At 64.1% G+C, this 12,439-nt stretch overlaps 2 protein-coding genes across 8 annotated transcripts in view; one reads left to right on the top strand and one right to left on the bottom strand.

Annotated features, from left to right (window-relative positions):
• The window catches only part of PPIP5K1 (diphosphoinositol pentakisphosphate kinase 1), a 40,114-nt gene extending 37,450 nt beyond the window's left edge, over positions 1 to 2,664 (bottom strand). For 5 of the 7 annotated variants that reach the window (XM_042887981.1, XM_042887979.1, XM_042887984.1 and 2 more), the window contains exons 1-2: positions 1,554 to 1,807; positions 722 to 887 (exon numbers count right to left, since the gene is read on the bottom strand). The gene's annotated coding sequence lies outside the window, so the exon portion shown is untranslated. Of the gene's footprint in view, positions 1 to 721; positions 888 to 1,553; positions 1,809 to 2,637 lie in introns of those variants that run through there. The other 2 variants (XM_042887980.1, XM_042887986.1) reach the window with 2 other exon arrangements.
• Positions 2,665 to 3,546: 882 nt separating this feature from the next.
• CKMT1A (creatine kinase, mitochondrial 1A) lies at positions 3,547 to 11,016 on the top strand. The gene is made up of 9 exons (XM_042887987.1): positions 3,547 to 3,695; positions 7,931 to 8,129; positions 8,245 to 8,340; positions 8,419 to 8,640; positions 9,038 to 9,123; positions 9,711 to 9,834; positions 9,975 to 10,109; positions 10,418 to 10,543; positions 10,771 to 11,016. Exons 1-9 carry the CDS (start codon positions 3,547 to 3,549, stop codon positions 10,885 to 10,887), a joined length of 1,254 nt encoding a protein of 417 aa, XP_042743921.1. The 3' UTR covers positions 10,888 to 11,016.
• The last annotated feature ends 1,423 nt before the right edge of the window (positions 11,017 to 12,439 follow it).

Genomic DNA, 12,439 nt, shown 5'->3' with positions numbered 1-12,439 from the left:
CATAGCTGCACACTCAGGAATGCTGAGTGGCTGCCCTTTACCTTGGCTACCTCAGCTGTGAATTAGAGAAAAGCTCCCCTCCCTCCTCCCTTTGTCCCAGTACAGGAAGTGCAGCCTTTAGAAGATGACTTAGCAAACACCTCATGCTTATTTCCTACGCACAGGCACGAGACACGCTCTCCCTCTGCTTCTCATGCTCTCACATGATTTCCAGCCTTCCCCAGACTGACAGCTGAAGCGCCTTGTAAGCACACCCACCCCTGCAGCCCACACACCACAGGAGAGTGCACTGCCACACGCAATATGGGTGCCCATTCCTCCCTGCCAGTTCTCCACAAAGCAGAGATGTACCCAGCCGCCACCGGCCTGCAGGCAAGAATCCAAACAGGCTGGCAACAGGAAGAAGGAACAGATAGCGATGCAATCGCCTCTGCAATCCCCTTGGAAATAGGGACAAACAGCAGGCGTGCCTCCATGCAGAGGGGCACTTAGAGAAGGACAGGAGGAGGCGCGCAGTGCTCTGCAGCCATAGGAAGCCCTGGGCAGTGTGAGGTGACACAGGGTGACACGGGTGGCAAAGTGACGCAGCCCAGCTGTCCTCCCACACCAGGACTCCTCTGCCGCACTCCCAGCTCACGCAGTGCACAGAGCCCCGCGCTGCCCACCCCCCCTACACACCTGGAGCACGCAGCACACACACACCTCGACCAGCAGCACTTACTGCCGGGATGCAGTCTGTGTCGGCGGCAGCGCAGCAGCACAGCTGTGCAGGTGCTCACTGTGCCTCCCCACTGCTGCACACACGGACAGGAGCAGATCCCCAGGAGCCGTGCCACTCCTTTGCCCTGCACAGCAGCACGGTGCGGCCGTACTGAGCACCGTCAGTTCTGTGGATGAGAATTTAATGAAGCAAAGAGGAGGAGGATCGCTTTCTCCAATCGTTTGCTCTCCCCTCCCTCCTGGACAAAATGGACCGAGCAGCAGGAAAACCTTTGCCCCAAGAACTAAGAACGCAACAAGTTCTCTGCTTCCAGCCTAGAGGAGAAAAAAAATAAGATAATAATCTTTACTTTGCTCTGCTTTGGTCCATGGCTGTTTCTGGAGGCAGTGCCATGCCACACTGAAACACAGTGAAAACCCCAGTGCCCACCAAAGCCAAAGGCCACACCAGGCATCATTCCCTCAGTGCTCCTGGGGCGACAAACCCAGCTGTGTCGGGCTGTTCTAACGAAAGGGAGAGTACAACCAAAGCACATGGTTGGCACTTTGAGATACTGACACTGGACTTGTGGCACTGAACCACCGGCAGCTGCTGCAGGAACTGAAAAAACCCCACATGAAACCACCACTGCACTGCTCAGCCTCCATCCCAAACCCACAGTGTGCAGAGGATCTGTGCCTGAGCAGCTGCTCCCATTGTCACAATCACTGTTTGCATTAAGGTTCATTACACACAAAAGGTGAAAGCCACACTCTTATCAAAGCCTGCGCCACGTCAACGCTGAATCACTTCAGATAAAATGCCCATACAGCCAGAGTTAATAATTACACACCGTTTGGACCTGCTGCGTTAAAAGGAAGCCTTCCACACTGACACAGCAGCTCAATGCGCTCAGAAGTTGAAGTCACGCTCTAAATATACCATCCCATCAGTAACAGCAAACACAGCGACCTGGTGGCTGTCCTGCAGCCTGCAGCTCTGCGTGGCTCCGCTCCCTTCTCACAGCATTATTCTTAGGGCTTTTGTCATCAGATTTATGGGATCGTTACATGTGAGGCGTCACAGCATCAGTATGCTTAAGATAATCATAGAATCATAAAATGGCCTGAGTTGAAAAGGACAATGACCACCCAGTTTCAACCCCCCTGCTATGTGCAGGGTCACCAACCACCAGACCAGGCTGCCCAGAGCCACATCCACACGGCCTTGAATGCCTCCATGGATGGGGCATCCACAGCCTCCTCACACAAATAACGATTTACCAGCGAACCGGAGAGGAAAGCAGCACTTCCTGAAGATTTTAAAGCAGGGACGGCTGTAAAGAAGCGTAATGATGGAGGGAATGCCAGCACTCCTTTATTGCGGGTTGGCTGCGCTCTACCGCTGCACGCCCCGCCCCGCGCGCCCCGCCCCGCCCCGCGCTCCCGCGGCCCGCGGAGCCCCGAGGGGGGCGGAGGAGTGCGCGGGATCGGCGCGGTGGGGGCTCAGAGCGGAGCCCCGCGCGAGTGGAGCGCGGTGCGGACGGAACGGCCGCCGCGGGGCCCGCGGGGCAGCGCAGCCCGCAGAGCTCCGAGCACGGCCGCTCGGCGCGGGCCACGGCGCTGTCGACGGCTCGAGGGCTGCGGGCGGACCGAGGGCGGCCGTCCTGGCGGGGGAGGGGAGGAGGGAACCGCGGGAGGAACCGGGCCCGCACCGAGGGGCGGCGCTGACCCCCACCGGCGCCGCCCGGAAAGCGGGGCCCGGCAGCGATGCACGGCCTCGGCCTTCCTCCCCGCCACCCGCCCGGAGCGGTTGCCCCGGCGCGGTCTCCCCGATCCCGGCCCCGCTCACGGAGCTCTCTCCCGCCCCGCCCCGCCCCGCCAAGCCGGTGGCAGCAGGGGGCGCCACGCCGGGCGCCGCCATTTCCCTCCGCTCACCTGCGGCCTCCGAGCTCACCCTGCGCCGCCGACGCCGCCAGCGACCAATCGCGACGCGCTGACGGCCGCCGCCAGCCAATGGGAGCGTGAGGGCGGGACGGCCGGGCGCGGCGTGGCGGCACCTGGTGGCTGCGGGCGGCGCTGCGTGCACGTGGGCGCGAGCTCTGCAGCGGGCGCCGCGGTGCCACCGCCTCCTGCGTTACCACGGCAACCGCGCCGGGCCCGCCTCTCCGGGACCCTCCTGCAAGAGCGGCCTGCGGGACCCGACCCGTGCCGGGCTGCCGCTCCCGTCCCATGGGACCCGACCCGTGCCGAGCTGCCGCTCCCGTCCCAGCGGCCGTGCGTGCTGCTCAGCGCGCGGCCGCTCGACGCCGAGCGCGCTGTGTGCGCGGGCTAGCATCCCCGGCCCGGCCGTCCTCGGCGTGCGAGGGCGGCGGAGGAGCAAAGCGGCGGTGATGGCCGCCCTTCTCAGCCCGGGCCGCCCCGCACCGCCCGCCCGGCCCGGCCCCCTACCCGGCCCCGCGCCGTCGGGCAAGGCGTCCCAGGCCACGCTCCCCGCCGCTCCCGGCCGCAGGTGCGCGGACTTTGCCCCGGCCGCGCCTTCGCGCTATGCCGCGCCCGCCTGAAGTCCCCGCGGGGGCCGGGCCGGGAGCCCCGCCGGCCGATGCCCGCCGCCCGGTGCTCGGGGTCCCCTCCGGTCGGGCGCGGCTCCAGGCGCTGTCCGACGCGCGGTGCTGAAGGCGACGGCGGCCCCTGGGGCGGGGCGGGGCGGCCCGAGCAGGTGGCGGTGCCCCCCCACACCCCCGCCCCGTGCCGCCGCTCCCCGCCCCCCGCGCCCTCCCGCCGCCGCCGTTCCCATTCCCATCACGTCCTCCGCCGGCCCCCGCCGCGCTCGCTCCGCGCTCCGCGATGGCCAGCACCTTCGCCCGCGCTCTCTCCGCCCGCCGCTCCGCCGGGCTTCTGGCCATGGTGGGCGCCGGCTCGCTCGCCGCCGGCTTTCTGCTCGCCCGGGACACGGTCAGCGCCGGTGAGCGGCAGCGGCGCCGTTACCCGCCCAGGTACCGGGAGCGGGCGGCGGGGGCGCACGTGCGGGGGCGGGAGCGGACGGGGGCTGCTTCCCGCGGCCGCGGCACCGGGGGAGGGGGCGCGGGGCTCCCGCAGCTCCCCGAAGCATCTCGAGCCTCAGGGCGGCAGTGACCGGAGGCACTCAGCCCCCGTCTCAGAGCCGCGCCCCGCTGGAGGGGGACTGACTCCTCCGGCGGGACAAAACCCTTCTGCCTCGGGCGTCCGGGAACGGGCACGACGCGGCCCCGTCGCGATTGCGGGATCCGCCGTCCCCGATTCCAAGGGCACCGTTTCGTCGGGCGGGGCCGCGCAACCCCTACGGCCGCGCCTGGGCGCGGGGCTCCCGGAATCGGGTCCGTGCCTACCTTGGGGCAGCGCGGAGACGGCCCCCGGCCCGCGGGGCGGCACCGGCACCGCCGCGCCCGGGTCGGGAACGGGGAGCCCGGGGCCGGCCGAGCTGGGGTAAAGCGCTGCTTTTTTTTTACCCCCGTGGCCCGGGGTTTGCGGAAGGGTCCTGCCGAGGGCGGGGCGGTGGGAACCAGGATTCAGTCTGGCGGGGACGGCACCGCGAGGATGTCGAGCACACACACAGCCCGAGCTCAGTACGGTCGAGGAGCAGGGGGCTTCCCGACAGGGCCTCGCCCTCGCAGCTCGGGGCGGAGGGATAACGAAGGTCCAAGGCTGCGGCGCAGCCATTCGTGCTGCACTGCAGGTTTCAAACAGAGATGAGCTCTGAGGTGTGCGCTTGGAGTGGGTGCGGTGCCCCGCCTGGCTTACGGGTGCTTCTGGGGTGACGCGGCTCTGCTGGAGCCGCTGGTCGCGTCAGAGCAGTGCAGCAATGCCGAGGCTGCAGCACCAGCGCCGAAGCTCTCACGTTGCGCCCTTCATGTCGCTCCTTGCCAGGGGCTGCGGCTGGCAGCAGCCCGGCACAGCCCGGCGGTGGTCGGGGAGTGAGGAGCGGGTGCCCCCGTCCCGCTGCCGGCAGAGATGGTGTGGGGGAAGGTGCGGAACAGAGGAGGCAGAGCGCTGCTGCTCCAAACACACGCGGCTGCTGCGATCCTGCAGCAGACAACGTGCCGGCAGCGCGCGGTGCTGCTCTGCATTGCAGGCTGAGCGCTGCTCGTGCAGAGCGCCGTGCCGAGAGCCGGCGCCAGGCTGGGCCGTGGAAACGGAATGGAAACGGAGTGAACGGTAACGGCCGCGTGGTGCTGCCCGTTCGGCCCTCCAACAGCGCTGCATTGAGAGCTTTCTGAGCGGCCGCAGACATCGGGTCGGCGTCGGGTGGGGATGCTGAGGGCCGCGTGCCGGCCTGGCGAGACCCGAGGGAGGGGGGGGCTCCCTGAGCCTGGTGAGGGAGTGACTCCCGCGGCTGTGGAAGCAGCAGTTGGTGCTGCTGGAAAGGGCACTGGAAAAGGCTGCTGGATCAGTGCAGACACCTGTGGGAGGTGCAGCAGCGCTAGCAGACCCACAGAACCTGCTGTGCACTGAGCAGTCTCCTTCCCAGTGCAGAACTCCTGGTGCAAGGGCACAGAGGGCACTGCAAGCGGCCCTGTCCTGAGGTACAGAGGGCCATGGTGCTGCACTGGCAGCAAGGTGCTTCCTCTCTGCTGCACTGCCCTGGAACACTTCCATCTCTGCTGGAAAAGCTCATGGCCTCCAGGGCTGGGAACGCCACTGGGAATGTACCTGCAGCTCAGCACTGGGCACTGGGAACAGAACAGCATGAAGCACAGCTCTGCAACTGGGTTTGGGGAACAAAACCAAGGGGAGAGCAACCCTGAAAGGCCAAGTGTGGTGCCACCTTCCTGCTTGTGGCAGAGGAAGCCTGGACTGCTGCTGCGAGAGCAGCACCATGGCCCTTGGCTCCCTGTGCAGCTCCGCTTGGGCTCTGCTGTGCGTAAGCACAGCACCAAGTGTATAACACTGCCATTTCCTGTGATGTTCTGCTTATCCCGGCCCCATGCAGCTTAGTTGGGGTGCTCTGGAAAGGCTGAAAAGAGATTGCCCAAATCTTTGGCTGCGATTCAGGACTGTTCTGGGGAAAGGTCTGCTCAGGACAGAGCTAAATCAGCACTGCAGCAGGCGCAGATCCTGGAGCTTTTAAGTCTCTGAACCCTTTGCAGTGGGGCTAAGGACTGCTTATATCAGAGAGAATGCTTAAACCTAATACAGCCTCCTTCTGGCTGCAAGCAAGCCTGCTCGCCTTAGCAACCTTTGCTGGCTCTGAATGCAGTCTGTTGGCAGCAGGGTGGGAAGCAGAGTGAGCTGCAGTCCTGGCGCACTGGGCAGTGCTGGAGGCAGGGAAGGGACAAGTCCAACTGTTCCTTTCTGAGCAGTGAATGCTTTTTATGAGTGTCTCATACTGGGGAGACATGGGTCCGCATCCAGCCAATAGCAGGAGCAACAAAAGAGGCTGAGCAGGCTGCATCCCACATGCAACAAGGCATCCTTTGAGCCAGAAAAACTCAAACAGCAAAGATATGTGCGTAGGATGGGGAGCAGCCTCAGCCCAGCCTGGGACTGGCTCTGCCCAGAGCAAACACCTCCACGCAAGGGGACAGGCTGGAGCCAGTGCTTCCCCACGCGGAGCAGCACCATGAGCCCAGCCTTCCTTTCTTTCTGCAAGCTCCGGAAGCCACAAGCAACAGCCAAGCCATAGGCAGAGGGCCAGTGTGCACTCCGGGACTGCAGACTCAGGGCTGGGGATGGCAAGCTCTGCACAGCAGCATGGGGCCAGGAGCTTGGAGGCGGTGGCAGTGACAGCGATTGGCTCCTGCATTACTGCCACAGATTCATGTCCACACCTGCAACCTCTGCTTCCTCCTGAGCTGCCTGTGACTCCCTGAGGAAGAGAGGCCAGATATCCCTGGCCACCGTCCAGTCCTCCCGACCTGGGGAGGGCTGCTCCTGTCCCACTCTAGACAATGGTACCTCCAGTGGGAGGGATTTGGCCAAGGAGAGTGCGGTTGGGTCCTGCTCCGCCAACTCCCCTGTGAGCACAGGACAAGCACAAAGCCCAGCTAAAGTGGGAATGAGGTCAGGAGACGGCCTCCCGCTAAGCTGATTAGAAGAAAGCATCCCCCTAATACAATAAACTGTGCCAGAGCAGTGCGGTTCCCACCAGCTGCAGATCAGGGTCAGCCCATTTCCTGCCCCACAGCGTCTGGGCTGTGTGGGGTCAGAGCCCCCAGGGCTGCATGCAGACACACAGACCTGAACACTGACAGAGGCACAGCAGGAGCAGCTGCCCTGCGCTGTGCAGAACAGAGCAAACCCTGCACAGCCCGGAGCTGGCAGCCCTGTGCCCAGGCACTACGTGGGGCTGTGGCTGACGTGGCTGCCTGCCACAAAGCACTCCCAGTACCAAGCCCTGGTACACAGCTGATAAGGAGCTGCACCCTGAGCACCAGCCAGACTTGCTCATGAACTCCTGTCCTCGTGGCAGCCATCACTGTGGGCTGCTCTCTGCTCCCATGCTGTCTTTGTGGGAACAGCACAGCTCTCCCTGCCCACCTTGCTGTGGGGCTCTCCATAGGGCAGAGGCACCGCTGGGAGCTGGTAGGATGACAGCTGATGGCCACTCAGCAGCACCCGCTGCCCACTGCCACTCCCACTGCCCAGGGAGACAAGAGGAAGAAAATACCAGGAAAAAAAGTTTGTAGGTGTCGCACTCACCCAAGGAAAGGGAAGGAGTGACTGAATTTGCGCTTTGGTCCTTAACAGGTTGAGATAAAGAGCAGTGTAAAGGAAGGAAAAAAAAAGAACAAAGCTCACGCAGAAGTAAAAGGAGAAAAGAAATATATTCTTGATTTTCCATCAGTAAGCAATGCTCAGCCACTCCTTGGGAATCGGGGCCTCAGGATATGCAGTGGTCATTTGGGCAGATGGACGGCTCTCATAATGAGAGCCCTTCCTTCTCCCTGCCCCCAGCTTTTATTGCTGAATGCAATGTGTGCAGTATGGAATATGCCCCGGTTGGGTTAGGTCAGCTGCCCCAGGGACGTCCCCTCCACACCTCCTGCCCATACCCAGGCTCTGCAGGACTGGGGAGGACTGTGGTGCTGTGCCAGCGCCACTCAGCAGGAGAACGTTGGTGCCATATCAGTGCCATCATAGCTATGGGGTAACACACAGCACCGTGGGCTGCAGCGGGGAAATGAGCTCCAACCCAGTCAGACTCGGCAAAAAACTGCTGGGCACAGCGGCTCACTGATGCCTCCTCCTGCAGTGCTGAGTACCCCGACCTGCGGAAACACAACAACTGCATGGCCAGCAACCTGACGCCAGCCATCTACGCGAGGCTCTGCGACAAAGCCACCCCCAATGGCTGGACCTTGGACCAGTGCATCCAGACCGGCGTGGACAACCCAGGCCACCCATTCATCAAGACGGTCGGCATGGTGGCTGGTGATGAGGAGACATACGAGGTGAGATATGGCCGGGGCCCTGCCACGCTCTAGGCTCCATAGGACACCTGCAACATCCCCCAAAGGGCTCCGCATGGCTGGCTCTGAAGAGCTGCCCTGTCCCGCTTCCCTCCAGGTGTTTGCAGAGCTGTTTGACCCCGTGATCCAGGAGCGGCACAACGGGTACAACCCCCGCACCATGAAGCACGTCACGGACCTGGACGCCTCCAAGGTGGGTGTGCTGCGGTGTGCCCTGGGGACAGCGATGCTCAGCGCAGCTCTGCCTGCCAATGTCCCATGTTTGTTTTAGATTAAGTTTGGCCACTTCGATGAACGCTATGTGCTCTCGTCCCGGGTGCGGACCGGGCGCAGCATCCGTGGGCTGAGCCTTCCACCTGCCTGCACCCGCGCCGAGCGAAGGGAGGTGGAGAAGGTGACGGTGGAGGCTCTGAATGGCCTCACAGGGGACCTGTCGGGCCGCTACTACCGTCTCAGCGAGATGACAGAGAAGGAGCAGCAGCAGCTCATTGATGTGAGTGGGGCAGCCCCGGCAGGACCCCATCCTGGCACCAGCTCCCACCACTTCTCCCTCCCCCACCCTGAGCCTGCAGCAGCGGGGCACTGCCCCCAGCGCGGTTGCCCCATGCTGCAGGGGCTGCGCACGGCCCCGCTCGTTAGAAGATGGAGTTGAATGTGGCCCAGCAGCTCATGGGGCTCTCTGGCTCCCGCCCTGTGTCCCTCCACGTGCCCAGGGAAAGGCGAGTGCGTGGCACACAGCTGCTGCCCCGCTGGCATTGTGAGGACTGCACACCCACAGCCTCTGCACTGGAACAGGCAGTGATGTTCACCTCCTGTGTGGTGCACGGGGACCAGAGGAACGGTGCCCCGGTATCCCCCACGTGCCCTGCTGACACGCTGTGTCCCTGCAGGACCACTTCCTCTTTGACAAGCCCGTGTCTCCGCTCCTGACGGCAGCAGGAATGGCCCGGGACTGGCCCGACGCCCGAGGCATCTGGTGAGGACCTGTCTGGCGCTGGGTCGCCAATAGCGCAGGAGGAGGAGGGCACTGCTACTCCATGCTGCTGTCCCCGCCCGCGCTCCCGCCCCACAGACCCCGCTGCCTCCAGGCTGCCGTTCCGCAGCGCCGTGCCCATGGCTGCGTTCTCCGTGCCCACCCCCAGCCTGGTTTCCGATCGCCGGCTGCAGCCTGGATAGCCGCTCCCTGCACAACCCGCAGCACCTTGCACGGCAGCGGGCGGCTCTGCAGCCATCCCAGGCCCTGCTGCCAGCCCTGCCTGCCCTGCAGCACATCGTTCCCTCTCCTGCCAAAAACCTGTGCCTGCTGGCTGCTTCCCAGGCGATGCCCAGCGCTTCACCCCGCTCTGCGCACTGTACCCGCCCCCAGACTTACCCGGCCACAGCTGCCTCCCTCCTGCTCCCAGCACTCCTACACACAGCCACACACTGCCTGGCAGGGTGCTCATAGCACACAGGGTGCAGCGCCTTAACAGCAGGGGAGTGAGCGCTGCGGGGCCGCTGCTGCTGGCTGCTGGGCACAGGGCTGCAGCAGCCCCCGCACAGCCGAGCACTGCCCTGTTGCAGGCACAACAACGAGAAGACCTTCCTGATCTGGATCAATGAGGAGGACCACACGCGTGTCATCTCCATGGAGAAGGGTGGTAACATGAAGCGCGTCTTTGAGCGGTTCTGCCGGGGCCTGAAGGAGGTGAGAAACCTCAGCGCTACCTTGCCAGCCCTGCGGATGGGGGCCGTGCAGGACTTGTGCCCCTCACAGCCTCAGGGCTGGGCAGCATCGCGCTGAGGGTTGGGCTAGGGGCTGAGCTGCTTTTTGTGCTTCTAACCCAGGTGGAGCGACTAATCCAAGAGCGAGGCTGGGAGTTCATGTGGAATGAGAGGCTAGGCTACATCCTGACCTGCCCCTCCAACCTGGGCACTGGGCTGCGGGCGGGTGTCCACATCAAGCTGCCACTGCTCAGCAAGGTAATGACTGTGGATGGTGCTGGGGGAGCCAGGGCTGTGGGCACAGAGAGCCCAGCCCTGCCAGGATGAAAAGACTGTGTGGCACAGCCCTGGATGCTGCTCGGGATCACACAGGAGAGCAGAGCAGCGCATGGCGCCCACATTGCAGCCGGAGCGGCCAGACACATGAGTGCTGAGTGGGATCTGCTTGGAGCCAGGGACTGTAGGGCTGCAGATAGAGCGCTGCAGAGTGTGGGAGGGCAGCCCTGGGGAGCTTTCATTTGTGGCTGATGGTCCTGCTGATCACTGACACCTTCTCTGGGCACCAGGACAGCCGCTTCCCCAAGATCCTGGAGAACCTGCGGCTACAGAAGCGTGGGACAGGCGGAGTGGACACAGCGGCCACCGGCAATGTGTTTGACATCTCCAACCTGGACCGGCTGGGGAAGTCAGAGGTGGGAGAGGGGCAGAGCTGCTCTTGGCAAGGGCAGTTGGGGAAACGTGCGCACACCTCAGCGCCAGTACAGCTTTGCAGCTGTATGCTGAAGCCAGCAGTGGGGATTGGGGGCACTGTGCTCCATGGGTGCAGTAGGTGCCCTTCACGCAGCGGATGCTGGCACGGCTCGGGGGGGTGGCTGGGGCCAACAAAGCCTAGAGTCAGAACTTTGTGCTCCTGGTGCAGGTGGAACTGGTGCAGCTGGTGATAGACGGCGTGAACTACCTGATCGACTGTGAGCGGCGGCTGGAAAAGGGTCAGGACATTCGCATCCCATCCCCAGTGCCACAGTTCCGGCACTGAGCCACACCGAGGCAGCACCAGCCCTGCAGAACCCAGCTTCCCCATAGCTTATAACATCACTGTGCCCAGCATGTCCCTGTGCTGTTACGCACAGAGCCAGGCCAGACCCCATAAACATGTGCTGCTGTAGCCCTGGCTCTCTCTGCTCCTTACCGTACCCGGCCCTGTGCCTGCAGGGAGGCACACAGATGGGTCTAGGTATCTTCAAGCAGATCTCCCTGGATTTTTCCAGGTCACTGATTCTGTGGGGTAATAGGCCTGAGGGGACCCAGTGGCCGTGGGGCGGAAAGCCTGGGGACAGCTATCAGCAGGATAGGACAGGAGAGGCTTGGGAAAACGTTCCTGGCATTGCTGCAGGCATGCAGGGAGCAGGGCCGGGTGCCCATCACCAGTTTGCTGGGGGATTCTCACAGCAAGCTGCAGGCAGGCAGAGGAGAGCCAAGCTGGGGCCTGGCTCCATCTCTGTTTCTGCCTGCAGGAAAGAAAGCACCATCAGACCAGAGCGTGCCAGCCTGGTGATCCACGGGAAGGGCTCGTGTCCCCCCTGTTGATGGGAGCCCTTCACAGCACTCACGCACACACACACACACAGCTCCGCTCAGGGATAGCACAGTACACAGAACAGCCCTTGGAGGCCTGGGACTGGGCAGGAGGCAGCGGAAAGGAGCTCCTGCTGGGCACGGCCCGAGGAGCAGCACGAACCGGGCAGCGGGGCCAGGCGCCAGCCGTTCCCTTGCAAACCTGCGCGCTATGACCCGGCGAGCAGCCGAGCTCCCGGCTGTCTCGGCTCCGCATCTCGGCCGCCCGCAGAGCACCACCAGCAGGCGGCTCCCGGTCCCGCAGCCCCGGCTCTCCCCGCTCGGTGCCCGGGCGGCCCAAGCGCGGGGTCTGCGGCAGCCGCAGCACAGCGGCACACGGTGGGTGGTCAGCACGGCACGGCACGGCACGGCACGGCACGGCCCCGCCCGACCGCACCCCGCACAGATCCCCAGCGTGGACAGCATCCAAAAGCTGCCGCAGCTTCCCACACGCAGCCCAGCAGACGCCCCTCAGCACGGCCTCACGTTCCCCCCACCGGCCGGGCCCAGCCCTGGGCAGTCGGCAGCGGGTCGGTGCGCAGCGCCGGGTCGCGGCTCAGCCCCCTGGCAGCCCGCTGGAGCGGGTAGACTGGGCCCGGCCGTGCCCGCACCCCGCCCGCGCTACCGGGCAGCCCCGCAGCGCCCTCTGCCGGCACCGGGGCGGCGCGGAGCAGCGGGTTCCGGAGTAACGGAGCGACGGCGGCGGGAGCAGCGGCCCGGCCGCCCTCGTTTATCTGAAGGCGGTGGGTGGGAGGAAGGCGTCCTCCTCCTCTTACAGAGCAGCGCCCTTCGAGGTGTCTGGGGAGTACGGGGGGGGTCGGTGGCTGAATCTGGCCCAGCACTCACCAGTGATGGCTGCAACAACATTCTGCAAGAGGAAAGACACAATCAGCATCCAGACCACAGCGCAGGCTCCACTGGTGATCTTGTTTATAGTGGGAATCTTCCAGATATCCTGGATCAATCTAAGCCAT

The sequence above is a fragment of the Lagopus leucura genome, unplaced genomic scaffold, assembly GCF_019238085.1.
Source record: "Lagopus leucura isolate 7727_CA_CO unplaced genomic scaffold, USGS_WTPT01 Super-Scaffold_100128, whole genome shotgun sequence".
Lineage (NCBI taxonomy): Eukaryota > Metazoa > Chordata > Aves > Galliformes > Phasianidae > Lagopus > Lagopus leucura.
Note: the sequence above shows the minus strand (reverse complement) of the source record. Positions and strands in the feature narration are given on the sequence as shown.